At 40.9% G+C, this 14,330-nt stretch overlaps 1 protein-coding gene and 1 non-coding gene across 2 annotated transcripts in view; one reads left to right on the plus strand and one right to left on the minus strand.

The window, feature by feature from the left end:
* XPOT (exportin for tRNA) overlaps nucleotides 1-6,788 on the plus strand; it is a 44,469-nt gene extending 37,681 nt beyond the window's left edge. Inside the window, exons 18-25 of the mRNA XM_075600366.1 lie at nucleotides 291-576; nucleotides 1,113-1,302; nucleotides 1,883-1,999; nucleotides 2,090-2,205; nucleotides 3,920-3,967; nucleotides 4,764-4,835; nucleotides 5,537-5,593; nucleotides 5,783-6,788. Coding sequence (XP_075456481.1) covers nucleotides 291-576; nucleotides 1,113-1,302; nucleotides 1,883-1,999; nucleotides 2,090-2,205; nucleotides 3,920-3,967; nucleotides 4,764-4,835; nucleotides 5,537-5,593; nucleotides 5,783-5,809 — 913 coding nt within the window. The 3' untranslated portion in view covers nucleotides 5,810-6,788. The remainder of the gene's footprint in view (nucleotides 1-290; nucleotides 577-1,112; nucleotides 1,303-1,882; nucleotides 2,000-2,089; nucleotides 2,206-3,919; nucleotides 3,968-4,763; nucleotides 4,836-5,536; nucleotides 5,594-5,782) is intronic.
* Nucleotides 6,789-13,565: 6,777 nt separating this feature from the next.
* On the minus strand, nucleotides 13,566-13,637 carry TRNAM-CAU (transfer RNA methionine (anticodon CAU)). The gene has a single exon. It is a non-coding gene; the product is annotated as a tRNA-Met (tRNA).
* Nucleotides 13,638-14,330: the final 693 nt, after the last annotated feature.

The raw sequence follows: 14,330 nt of genomic DNA on the forward strand, positions 1-14,330 counted from the left end.
GCGACAGAAAACCTCCACCGTTGGCATATAGCCAATAAAGAATATCACTTGTGAGCACATTCACATGTTTATGTAGATATATATTCTCCCTCAAATACATTGCTGGTCTCTCCAAATATAAACGAGGACGCAGCCTTTTGTATAAAGCAGTACAGTGAGACAATTAACGTGCATTCAGTTTGTAAGCTTCTGAAAGGTTGGTAGAGAGATAGTAGTAGGAAATGCCGTATGTGTAGTAATGCAAATGAAGAATGGAATATTTTCTTTACTGATTTCATATTTATTTGCAGCCGTACAAGTAAAGCTTTTAGTAACAAGCAGACCGTAAAGCATTGCGGCTGCTCTGAAGTCTACTTGGACTGTTTACAAACGTTTCTGCCAGCTCTGAACTGCCCCGTGCAAAAAGAAGTCCTCCGAGGCGGCGTCCGGACTTTCCTTCACCGCATGATTATATGCTTGGAAGATGAAGTACTTCCTTTCATCCCTACCGCTTCAGAACACATGCTCAAGGATTGCGAAGCAAAGGACCTGCAAGAATTCATTCCATTAATCAACCAGATTACTGCTAAGTTCAAGGTATAGGTTTTAGAATCAAACACTGTCGACTGCTTAATGTACTGCAACAAAAACCTGTGTTCATGGCCTTCTGGTTCTGTTGCTGAATTATTTATCTTATTTTAACCTACTATGGACTCGACAGTCATTTTTTTTTCTTTGAAGCTTTATTGAATACCATATTAATCTACTGTACATACTAATAAATATATAACGTATTCATTATAAAAAAAAATGAGGGCTGATTGCCTGTGCTCGAGGTTAACCTGACATTTAAATTCTCGTTCAGTAGAACTTGAACCAGATGTGCTCCATATATTTCAAACTTTATTCCTGGTAAAATATTGTATAAATACAGTAAAACTGACCAAATGAAAGAGTTTAATTATAATTTAAAAAAAAAAAAAAAACCTGTAAAATAATTCTATGAACACTTGGAATGCCTTTCTTCCCCCAATCGTAAAATACATTATTTATATATTTTTAATTAATTCAAACCATTATTAAACTATTGAAATATTGATTATGCTTCCTTTATCTCAACATTATTTCCCCAGGCACAGGTTTCGCCATTTTTGCAGCAGGTCTTTATGCCACTTCTCCATGCCATATTTGAAATGTTGGTCCGTCCAGCGGAAGAGAACGACCAGTCTGCTGCTTTAGACAAGCAAATGCTGCGCAGAAGTTACTTTGCTTTCCTTCAAACAGTCACTGGATGCGGGATGAATGAGGTCATAGCCAACCAAGGTTAGTTGTTACCAGGAGAATATGTAGTGATGGACTAATACAGTACGTGGCAGTCAACTTGAAAACCAATTTATATTCCAAGGTTGTGACATTGGTCCATCGCATAAATGACATCCTTTCATTGCATCTCTCAAACACCCAATGAAAAATGCTACTTTTGGATATAGATACTCAGGAAAGCCAATGTGAAATGTGATTCTTGACACACTGGTGGCAGGGAGTCTTTTTTTTGTTTGTTTCTTTTTTCCTGTTCTGGCTGGAATATTGCAATTCAGTTTATTTTTGCTATGCCAAATTATTTTTCCTTGCCCAGAGAAGTGGCATTGTTACTCCAGCCTTCCCTATCCTTTAAAAGGGAAGTCCTTAATAGAACGAAAGGGAGCTAAGAACAGAGGCCTGTTTTTAATTGCTCCAATGTAGCTAATTGGCACCTTTTTTTAAAGAAAAAAAAAAACAATTGAACAAATCGATGTATTTTAACATTTCGTGAACTTTTGTTATGGTATAACCATGCTAAGCAATGGCTTTGTTGGAGTGTTTGTGCGATATTTAATGTCGTATCAATGTGTACTGGTTATAGGTGCTGAGAATGTGGAACGCGTCTTATTCACGGTCATCCAAGGGGCTGTGGAATACCCAGATCCAATTGCACAGAAGACCTGCTTCATTATCCTCTCTAAACTGGTAGAGCTTTGGGGTAAGTGTCAGGTTCTAATATACAATGTCATCACAGTAGGGCTTTTATGGAAGGTAATAATTGTGATTATATATATTTTTTTTTCCACAGGTGGCAAAGATGGGCTAGTGGGATTTGCAGATTTTGTCTACAAGCACATTGTTCCTGCATGCTTTTTAGCACCTTTGAAACCAACCTTTGACCTTGCAGATGCTCAGACAGTATTGGTATGTAATTTGAACACTTGTTGAAGAGCAGTTGAGCATTGGCTTAATTTATCACTTCTAGCTACAAAGATACGTATATATCTTGTTTGTTTTTTTAAAGTGTTAATCCCAATTTTTTATAAATGTAATTAGATTAACGGAGACTGAATCGCACTTAAAGTGAAACTTATTTGAGTTCTCTGAAAAATCTTGACAATTATCGTTGCACACATTTTAATGGTTTGACGAATTATGGCTTTATAACTGATAACTGTGACAATTGACAGTTTGTGAAGATCTATTAATCGTTTTGTGAAAAGTCTTAGTGGCTTTTAAGTGTTTTGGTTGCCATGATAACCATTTAAAAAAAAATGTTTTAATGTACCAGTCACCTAGATTAAATCTATTTAGCACACCTTATTCACTTTTGTTTTAGGTTGGACTGCTGCTTCAATACTAATTGCCCTCTTGTTCTAGAGCATTAAAGTGAATGCATCCTTGTAAGCTTACCGATGTAAGAAATAATGAATACTAGCTGATATACCCGGCGTTGCCTGTGATGTAATGTTCTGCCTCCCCCATCCTCCCTCAACTCCCTTCCCCCCCCCTCTTCACAGCTGTTCAGGCTTCCCCCCTTCTCTCCTGACTCCCTCCCCCCCCTCTCTCTCCTGACTCCCTTCCCCCCCTCTCTCTCTCCTGACTCCCTCTCTCCTGACTCCCTCTCCCCCCCCCCCCCCTCTCTCCTGGCTCCCTCTCTCCCCCCCTCTCTCCTGACTAACTCCCCCCCCCCCCCACCCTCTCTCTCCTGACTGAATACCACCCCCCGCCTGTCCGCTGTGCGCCGCCATCTTACCGGAGGCATCTGCAGGAGGAAGGGGGTCCTTCCGGAGGCTGCCTGCCCACTGCCTGTCTCACCGCCGGGGAGGGAGGGAAGTGAGCATTGGCGGCTGGGGCAGGAGGGCCGCGCCTCGCTTCCCCTCCGTCTGGGAGCCGGTGGGGGGGGAGGGAAAGGGAGGGAGAGAGTTGGGTGACGTCATAGAGCCACCAATCTGATTGGCCAGAGGCTGAGGACCAATAAGATTCACTGCAGCTAGTACCAACCTTTCGATTTTATATATTAAGATTGTGAAGCAGCACTCTGTTTCACCAAGGTCAAAGGAGGGTGTTAAATTTTAAGTTAGGTTTGTTTCACAAAGCTTATACTTAATGATCTGTTATTTAGTTACATACTCCCATCAATTGGAGTCCTGCCTTAACAAGTATTTGAACATCACACAATGTGGTATTATACGGCAGGGGTGCGCAAAGTTTTTTTTTACTTGCGCCTCCTTACCTCCTTACCTTCTTACCTCCTGCCTCGCGCCCCCTCTCCTCCGGCGTCAAATGACGTCACGGGGTCATGGGCCGTCGCGTGACCCCATGGCGTCATTTGACGCCAGTTACCGTGGCGACGCATCGCCGAAGATCAGGTAAGAGAAGCTGCAGGGGCCTCATGCGGCCCCCCGGCAATTAATTTAAGTGCCTTGGGGGAGAGTGCGGGACCTCTAGCCGCTGCGCCCCCCACTTTGCGCACCGCTGTTATACAGCATAACTTCGTAAATTTGTACCTGACACATACCTGCTTTAACAGTCCCCAGAGACCTACAATTGTTTAATACAAGTAACGGCTGGATAATTACAATATCTTCTGGTTTGTACGGTAAACATCTCTAACCATACTTTCTACCATCCACAGGCTTTATCAGAATGTGCAGTGACAATGAAAACCATTCATCTAAAAAGGGTAAGATTTCTCACACCCACAGATGAAGTAGTTCCCCTCTTTTAGACAGATCTGCGTTGCAAACACTGCACAACACTACCCAGAAAACAACGAAGGCTTGAAATATTAATTGGTGTTTGGTGGCATTTTTTACATTTTTTTTTTTCTCCGTATTTTGTTTGACTTGTCCCACTGTTTGACATTGGTACTTCCCAATTAATACAACTCTTTGCTGGGGAGCCCAGAAACGTTTTGCAGAGTAGTGTAGGACTTCTAACCTAAGGTCAATGGGGGTTAATGGTACGTTATACATGAGCCCCAATCTATTAATCTTTTCTCCTGTTCTCAATTAAGTTTCTCCAGTATATCAGTCCTATATTTTGCAGTGAATCCCTGCACTTCTCCCATTTGGCCAACAATAAATGGGGAAATAATCTATAATATTTCCCCAATTATTGTTAGCCCAATGGGAGAAGCGCAGGGATTCGCTTTCTGTTTTTTCTGTTTTTTCACATACATATGGCCAATTTTTTCGCCAGCAGCGTGCTTCCTACACTGAGAAGCGTGGTGAATATATTCAGTGTGTATGTGTATATATGTATGTAATATATATTATTTGTTTTTATATTTTGCAATGTTCAGTAGTAAGAGGGTAAAAAAAAAAAAAAGCGTTTGCTCCCTTTATTACATTCTTTGGTTTTGTCAAGAAGTAACGCCTTTCTGTGTGGCAATTTGTACTTTACCTTTCTCTGCATCTTACCGTGTTTGACAAGTCTGGTTCTAAAATGAGTTACTGAATACAATGTTCACCTTTCAGGGACCTGAATGCATTCAGTACCTACAGCAAGAATACCTGCCTTCTCTGCAGGTAGCTCCGGAAATTATTCAGGTAATTCTTTGACTCCAAATATTTATTTGAAAATAACACTGCTGAGTACAGTCAGTATCTGCAGTGTTTTTGTATAGAGATCAATTGTACCCGTGTGTCTAGATAAAATCGTATGTATTTAGGCAAAAGGGGCTTTAGTCCGAGACAGACACGCATGACTAAGTATATATAAATATTGTAATGCAATAATTTTATTAAGATGCTCGTTATTTATCTGAATTGTATGTGTAGCACACTGCTTGTTGGCTACAGTTAAATTGGTTGTGAGACCATGTGACATGCACATTTAACACGTTTTGGACGTTTTACAATGCCTTGTAGGATCTCTACAGTGAAGGGCAAGTATAGCTGCTCTGAAAGTGAGCTCCACTATGATGCACACAATAAATGTGTCCTTAAGGGACAGTCTATCCTAAAACCAAGTGTACCAATAGCAGTGAACTGTTTTAGGGCTTACATTTGGTTGATTTATCTTTCTTTCAAAATCCAACACCTATGATTATTTTTTTTTTATATAAATTGTTTTTACTCTGTAAACATGCAGCCACTGATAATGTCAAACAGACTCCAGGCACCATGGTTGAGTTATCTTACTGTACCAGTCTCTTGGGAACATGCAGAGAATGTCACACCTTTGCTTTAGAGTGTTGTCATTACAAATGAGCAGACCTGTCTTCATTTATTGTTTTCTGTCGTTGCAGGAGTTTTGTCAGGCTCTTCAGCAACCTGATGCTAAAGTGTTTAAGAACTACCTAAAGGTATGTTCCTTTGCCCAAACACGCAAGTATCGGATTATAAAACAATGTGGGTGTTTGTAGAGGTTACACCTTGTAAAAGAGCCCCGAGCACAACCTCAGGACCTTTTTAAACTCCACTCCCTTATTTAAAAATGTGTCATGGCCGATTATTAAAACTTTGTCCTAATAGTCCTCCATTTCTTATTACAGGTTTTCTTTCAAAGAGCAAAACCCTGAGGAATATACTGGGAAATCTCATGCACCCGAGATCCACACTCGAGGACTCCAGTTATTAATTTATGTAGATTGCTAATTTTGTACATGCCCTTTAAACTGGTGTTCTCTACAAGAAGTTGCTTCCTGCCATACAACAGAGAATACTTCACTGATTTGTTAAAAGCTGCAGACAATTTTTTACCGGTTCTGTATATGACGGAAATCTGAGACCCTGAAAGGGAGACTGGGCTCCCACACTGTTATTTTATGCCATAATTTAAGCTTGTGACCTGCTCAAAGTACATAAATGAAATAAGCAGTATATTAAATTGATTTTTATTTTGGAATTTAAAAAAAGTATAAAGTCAGCCAAGAAGCTGTATGTACATTTTTTTTTTTATTATTATTATTATTTGATTTCAATTGAAGACATAAATTCTTTAAATTGGATGTCCAAATGAGATGGCATAATAAAACAATCTAATTAATTTTGTAGCTAGTCATGACATTTCATTACAACTACCTTGAATATTAAATCCCTTTATCGCTGGGTTTTATGTTTATAATGCAATGCATTAGTTATCACCTGATGACGGAACCAATTGTGGCTCCCAGGCACTATGGGGGGCTCTCTATGGTCCCAGGGGGAGTATTGCCCCTTGATCTAACGTTAACAGGCATTCAAGTCAATGGCCGTTAACACCAGATCAGGGTACGATCCCCCACCCGGGACCTTTTATTAAATCGTGGCGTAATTCTCTTGGTAGTATAAGAACTTGTGCATTGCTCTGGGGCTATAATAGATGCATCCTCAGGCTCGATTTCATCTCGGAGGTCTGATTCAGAACATGGAAACAGTATGCAGAAAGTAAATCTCTGAGATGGAGGTTTCAGTGCAAAACGCTGCTTTTTGGAATGTCGGATTTCAATATAGGAACTGGTTCTACAAACTTTTTTTATAAAAGGAAAACAATAAATTTTATGTAGTCAAATCTGCAAAGTATCTTGAGTCATTGTGTTGAAACATTTTTGGATAGTTAGATGTGCTAATATGGTTTTGAGCAATACACCACTTTTAGTCCAGGGTCTCTATAAATGTTGATGTGCCATGAGAGAACTATTCCCTGCTCTCACAATTGATGATCATTCAAAAACAGTGACAACTCTCAATGAATGTTACGCCACAGAAGAATAAGTCAAAAGAGCTGCTTACAACAGCAGGACATTTCGGCCACGTGTTACTTCATCTGATCTCCAATATATTTACCTCTTTTCAGATTACACCAGGTATCCTTAAGCCAGCCGTTCACCTTCTTTGAATGGTGACACCTCCAGCTTTTTTTTTGTTTTGTTTTTACATAGGTGAAAACCTTATTCTTATGATTTTACATTTTAAACCAATGATGTTGTCGTTTTACTTTGTTTTATTATTGCAAATGCAAGGTTTTCGTACGCCAATCTTTGCGTGTAAAGCTGCATTTTCTGTCTATCTTGGTATGGCCCGGATTCACCAAATTCCAATAGGCCACGTAATGTGACGTTAACCTTGGTGAATACAGTTACAATGAACGTGTCTTTAACTAAAGACAATAATGTAACATTAAACTATATGGTCTCCTGTAAAGAGCATAGGTTGAAAAGTAATGGATGTTAGTGATGAGATGCAAATGAGGCTTTCTTTTATCATCCTTTTCACAAAGCTCCATTAAGGTGAGGTTGCCGAAATCGGAGCTTCCAATCCAGACCTTCAAATGGGGCTTCTGCTGTGTATGAAATTAGTGTAACACCAGTTAGCTAGGGTTTAACAAACATGATGTAATTTCCCTCTTCTCCAGCAAAAGCACAATTTCAGGGTCTGAATAGGAGCAATGCCAACACTTGCATAACTGTACATTATGCAAGCTAGCCCATCAATAACATGTCTTTAAGCCTATGCTAATACGTTTATTTACAGATGTTATTTTTTGCTTTGTTAGCTTGTTTTATTTCATGACATGTTTGTGATTGAACACCCTGGTTGAGAATCATTGCACTGTGACTAGGCATTTGATGTGCTAAAAGGATAGAGGAGTTCCACTTGTAACCCCCACGGTCATTATGAATATTGTGTGTGGCAGTACTCGCAGTCGCCTTCCTATTTTCCCTGGGTTGAGTTGTACTGTGGGACTTGCACATTAACATTAGGCTTACGTGAATTAAGCAGAAGCGACTGTGATATCTCCAATTGCATTTTTATAGATCTACAATTTTCTGGGTACTGTTTATTATCACACACATTCCCAGCACGCTCTAACTCCAACACCCGTGTGTGTGTGTGTGTGTGTGTGTGTGTGTGTCTCTCTCAAAAAGAGTGCTACTACTGAGCATGGCTAATGTATACAAACAAAAGACATGGGTGCCCAATGCTACATCCAATTGACAAAACGTAAAGCAATAACTAAAGTTTAAATACTTCAATAATAATATTTACTTGGTTATTTAGTTAAACCCTTTGGCTAAAGCGTCATACCTTGACGTTGGTATGCAGGCTTTTGACGCTTTGGCCAAAGGGTTTAAATAAATAACCAAGTAAATATTATTATGATTGAAGTATTTAAACTTTATACGTATTACTTTGTTTTGTCCATTGGATGTAGCATTGGGCACCCCTGTCTTTTGTTTGTATACTGTTTATTAACCGTAGTAGCTCCCAGGCGTATTATTTTACACTTTTTTTAAAACCAGAGACAGAACATGAAACACAGACAGAGATCAGTGCACATCCAGTGAAACTTATACACGGTACAGTGCCTAAATATATATGTATAGATATCTATTAAATAAAATGGTCTTTTAGTTTAACATTTTGGCCAAAGTGTTGTAAGCCCCTGAGCCACTACACGGCAGACCACATTTCAGGGGTCCCTAACGCTAATATAAATTCTTAATAACCTGTGCATTACCAGGAAGAATGATTTATAATAAATCTGTCAAAATTAGTTGCATAGTTCTAAGTCTGATTGAAGCTTTTATTAACCTGTATATTACCAGGAAAAACACCCTGTATTAGATTTGTCACAATCATACTGCAAGCAAGCAAGTTCCCCTGAGAGTGGAAGATGCAATGGAGTGAGCTTTTAACCATTTAAATGTGGGAGGGGGTGAGCTTCAATTAGGTAGGAGGTTGCCACCCTCCAATCAGCTAAGACCAGCTGAACCAGCAAGAATTGTAAAACATACAGGACAAATACAAGCTCATATTGAACCCCCAAAATAACCACAACATATATAAGCATATGAGTGTCACAGAGGAGTGCTACTGAGCATGGCAATATATATTTAAAACCAGAGACAGAACATGAAACCCAGAGCTCAGTGCACATCCAGCGAAACTTATACACGGTACAGTGCCTAAATATATATGTATAGATATCTATTAAATAAAATGGTCTTTTAGTTTAACATTTTGGCCAAAGTGTTGTAAGCCCCTGAGCCACTACACGGCAGACCACATCTCAAGGGTCCCCAACACTAATATATTTTTACAATTCTTGTTCAGCTGGTCTTAGCTGATTGGAGGGTGGCAACCTCCTACCTAATTGAAGCTCACCCCCTCCCACATTTAAATGGTTAAAAGCTCACTCCATAGCTTCGTCAGGAGCCGCTGACTGTTGACTGGGCGAAACGCGTAGAGTGGAGGAATTTTGGCCACCCAGACAATCCGTATCCAGAGACGCCTATAGTGTGACGTCATCAGCACGACCGGGTAGACACGAATGTGCCGAGACGCCAGAGGAGCTGCAATCTGCACAAAGAAGTTCTCTGGCTGATCCTGAGTACCGGCTAAGAAGACGGGACATTTCCAGTTTGTGTGAGGGTCCCCACACGTTGTGGAAGGCGGTGAGAGACATCGCGATCATATCTGTGGTTCACTTTTATGTGATACATGCCTTTTTTACTGGCACCATTGTGAGTGCGTTTTTCATATACATTTTTTATAAAGTTCCATTTATTTTATTGATCTGTGCTATGTAGTTCTTATCTCTCTTTATACCGTTGGAGCACCTATCCATCTCGGTGACATCGGAGGGAAGGGACTCAATTGCATTCTGTGGGGATTATTCCCTTAAACGCCCATTAAACACCGTTTTCCTGTGAGTAGGCTGGACATAGAGCCAAGATTACCATCTTTAGACTTCCAGTGTTCCTACGTCTACCCTTATATTGTGTGTCGTTGTTTTCTTCTCTCCCATATGCTCCCCCTGGATTTCCAGAGAATCATTCTTGTGTTTTGGAACCCGTGAAGACAGGTCCCACCAGAGGGTTTGAGCTGGAATTTCAGAATTTTTTTTATCACTTATTCACTTATTTTCACATTGTTGTGATTATATATATATATATATATATATATATATATATATATATATATATATATATATATATATATATATATACACACACAGTGTTCGACAAACCTATACATTTGCACGCCCCGGGCGAGTGGATTTAACATCATGGCGAGCTCCTATTGGCCCAAGCAGCACACGTTTGGTACTAGGTGGCGAGTAGATTTTTTTGTGATTTGTCGACCACTGTGTGTGTGTGTGTGTGTGTATATATATATATATATATATATATATATATATATATATATATATATATATATATATATATATATATACACACAGTGGTCGACAAATCACAAAAAAATCTACTCGCCACCTAGTACCAAACGTGTGCTGCTTGGGCCAATAGGAGCTCGCCATGATTATATATATATATATATATATATATATATATATATATATATATATATATATATATATATATATATATATATATATATATATATAAATAATTTCTTATTATTATTAAGGTGTTTGCGCCTATTATATCACTGTCACATACTCATCGGCTCCCCAAAAGAAATGGTAATTACCTATTTTACTAGGTAGTGAGATGTAATTGGGGTATGCTTGAACTGATAGGTCTATGTGTGTGATGTTATTTTTGTCTTTAATACAGTTTGTGTGGCTTGTGTTGTCAGTGTGGCACAAAAGCCACTTGAGTCGCCTTTCACATATTAGGCTGTGTCCCTGCTAGCGCTTGAGTGCGCGGCGTTTGCAGAGTTCACTTTGTGTAAAGTGAATTCTCATGCGCGCGTGGGCACGCACGCTCTCCCAAGCTTGGCGCTTGGGAAGTCAAAAAAAGTGTTCGAAGCGGATTCAATAGGCCCCCCCATGCCAACCATGCGCCTGCAAAATTCGCAGGACATCAACGCTACTGCTTGGAGAGTTGGTGATGTTACCACTCAAGCATGAGCGCGGTCAGCGCCAGCAGGGCCACAGCCTTAGGCCTCGTCCAGGGTGGCACTGAGTGGGTGGGCAAGCTCACGTTTGCCACATTGCGGCAATGTGTTGCCAGCGTGAGCAAGCAAATTTGAATTTGCTGCTAGCAGGCGCGTCACATGAGCGGTTCGACCAATGAGGGCGAACCAGCTCCATGATGTCGTTGCCGCACCCCAAGGCAAGCGCGCTTAGCCGGCCACAATTCGCCTGGCCGAGCAGCATGCAGTGCACCCGTTCCCTGCCTGGCCGAGTCCTAAGTGTGACCGTATCAGCACCACCCTAAAGCGCTGTGCCACAGGTGTGTTCCAAAACGCCTCCACGGGCAATGTGCTATACCAGAGTAACAGCTATAATTATATTTTGTATTATAAAAAAACTTAAACAATGGGTGTAGCTGCACAGAAAGCATTACAACTTGTCACATTTTACACCTTAAAAGTGACACTGATTGCCTTTTGGGTACTGCTGTTTACCCAACACTTAAGGTTACCAACTTTCAAAGTAGGGACATGCGATTCTTGATGATGGTCACAGACTGTGCCTGGCCAGGGGTGATGCAGGTGACGAATGGTTGGCACACTTGTTCATTCCTTGCCACTTCACAATTACTACAGAGCTGACAAGCTGATGTAATGCTGTCCCCTCTCTCCTTGTCCTTAGCCCATACTCTGTGATCTCTGGTCCATACTGGCCTAATACTATGCTGCGGTGACACAGGAAGGTGTGCTCTTCCCAAGTTTGGAACATTTTGCTTTCTCAACCATTAAGTTGGGATATTTGATACTGCTATACACCTTTTCAACGTTTGGCAGTTCTACGGTATGTTCCAGTGTAAGTGACATGTATACCCAACATTCACACGGTGTTAAAGTTATGGGCCAGAAAATAAACCCATTTGTTCTCTGAGCTTGATCAATATTAATGGTATTTCATGTCTCAAAAGAAGTGGTTGTGGTGTAAGCGGTCACCAGTTCTCCCTGCCAAACGCTGGAAAATGCAATCACTCTGTTCAGTGTCCCCAATGTTATCAGCCATCCCAGCCAGGTGTGGTGACATCCTAGTGCAGGGGTGACCAACTCCAGTCCTCAAGGGCTACCAACAGGCCAGGTATTAGGGCTATCCCTGCTTCAGCACAGGTGGCTCAGCCATTATGATTGAGCCACCTGTGCTGAAGCAGGGATATCCTGAAAAACTGACTTTATGGTGGCCTTTGTGGGGTGGAGTTGGCCACTCTTGTGTAATGTGTCACAAACAAAGCCAGATGTGTCCTAAAAATGTAGATCGCAAGACAGAATTAGAAGGAAGACACAACAATGCAGGTTTAAAATTGCAAACAAAACAATAGAAAATGTTTTACAGAGAAAAAAAAAATCTGAAATGATTATGTAGCAGCATATCCCATACATGGACATGAGCAGGGGTGTCACCTGTACTGCAATACATACATTAGGGATGTGTTAATGTGAGAGGAGCTTAGAAGACACAACACTGCCCCTATACAGAGCCCAGCTCTTCCCCAGCAGCAGCCTCGGGGGGATCATGTAACCCCATCAGTGCAAGTGGAGGTCTCCATTGAGTTAACGGGTAAATACGCATGGAGTTGCAACACTGATATATACATTATCGGTGGCACGGCCGAGGAGGGGGTTAACAGGTATTGGGTTCCCCCAGCAGTGCAGGGGTTAATCTGGCTGCCCTAGAATAGTTGCACTGCAGGAGTTACGCTATCGGACTGTCTGCCTTCGGATGATATGTCTGTATACTGCAGGTCATTGTCCCCTGCAGCTATGTATACCGTATACAGGATGGGGTATCTGCACACAGGTGCAAACTCTTCCTGTGATTGTATGTGCAATGTGTTACTTAGTAACTGTGGGAGAATACACACACATTGCACAGAGGGGAATGAATGACTCTGACGCATGATTGCGTTTCCTGGCGCCGCCAGCACAGTCACTTCACACACTTTGAGTGATAGAGAGTGTGGCTGTGAGACGCATGGGGGTCTCACCGGCAAGGAGGGGGTTAAACGCCAGCCTCTGGGAGGAATGTGTACGTCACAATGCCGCCCATTCATCTATTGCTGATGTCATATCCGAGTACAAACTCCAGCCAATCAACAACCATCATCTACCCTCCTGCTGCACTGCAAATCTATGTGTATAATATATATAGAATCACAACATGTGTACATCCTTCTTCTAAATCCATCTGCCAAGGTTAATAGTCATCCGCATGTGAAGCTGTGTGACGTCACTCAGTGCAGTGCGCTTCAGTCTTGCACACCAGAGATGTGAAAGCCTCGTGTTGATGATATAGCATGTATAAAAGTGATTGTGGCGCTTATCAATACTTTTTTTTAATATGATAGCGCTAAACTATAATGAATAAAATAAAATTCCGTTTTATTAATAAAGTAACAATAAAGAAAAAAAAAAAGAAAAAAAAAATAGCAGAGGATGGTTTCGATCCATCGACCTCTGGGTTATGGGCCCAGCACGCTTCCGCTGCGCCACTCTGCTACTGATGAAAGTTTCTCTCATGATTTGGTATTAGTCAATATCTGGAGCCGTGCAATTGACATACACATATAGTATACTCTTCTCTCATGCAATTATTTATGAGATTCTTAGTTCGTTTTCCTTTTCAATAGAAATGCCCCCTTCATCTATTTGTTGCATACATTTAGAATTGCATTATACTTTTTTTTTGCATTGGGGTTTAAAAAGTTATCATATTTCATTCATATTCAATTACTTTCATCTATATTCTAATTAAAAAAGGAAGTTTTAAAGCAACTAAAAAATATTTCATATTTGTCAAAACTTCACAAATTCTATTATTGTTAAAGTGACATTGTATGTCTACACTACAAGTAGGTATGTTTATTGCTTATGTTCAGTGAAAACATGGCCCAGCACACCGGATTTGACCCGGAGACTACGTGTTTCGGCCACGTATCTAAATACTATGGGTTTACCTGAAAAATCTCCGGGCGTCAGCAGTGGCATCTCCCTCTGCAAATCCCGTCTACATGGCTACGCAATGTCAAGCGGCGCCGCTTTGCCTTGACAACGGGACGCTACATGACATCACACCGTCACACGCCGTCACGTTGCCATTACAACAGGGCATCACGTGACGCGTCGGCGCCATAAGGTGCCGTTGTCATGGCAACTTGACACCACAAGGCGCCGTGACATCACATTGTCATG

This window comes from Ascaphus truei, chromosome 5 (genome assembly GCF_040206685.1).
Source record: "Ascaphus truei isolate aAscTru1 chromosome 5, aAscTru1.hap1, whole genome shotgun sequence".
NCBI classification, from domain to species: domain Eukaryota; kingdom Metazoa; phylum Chordata; class Amphibia; order Anura; family Ascaphidae; genus Ascaphus; species Ascaphus truei.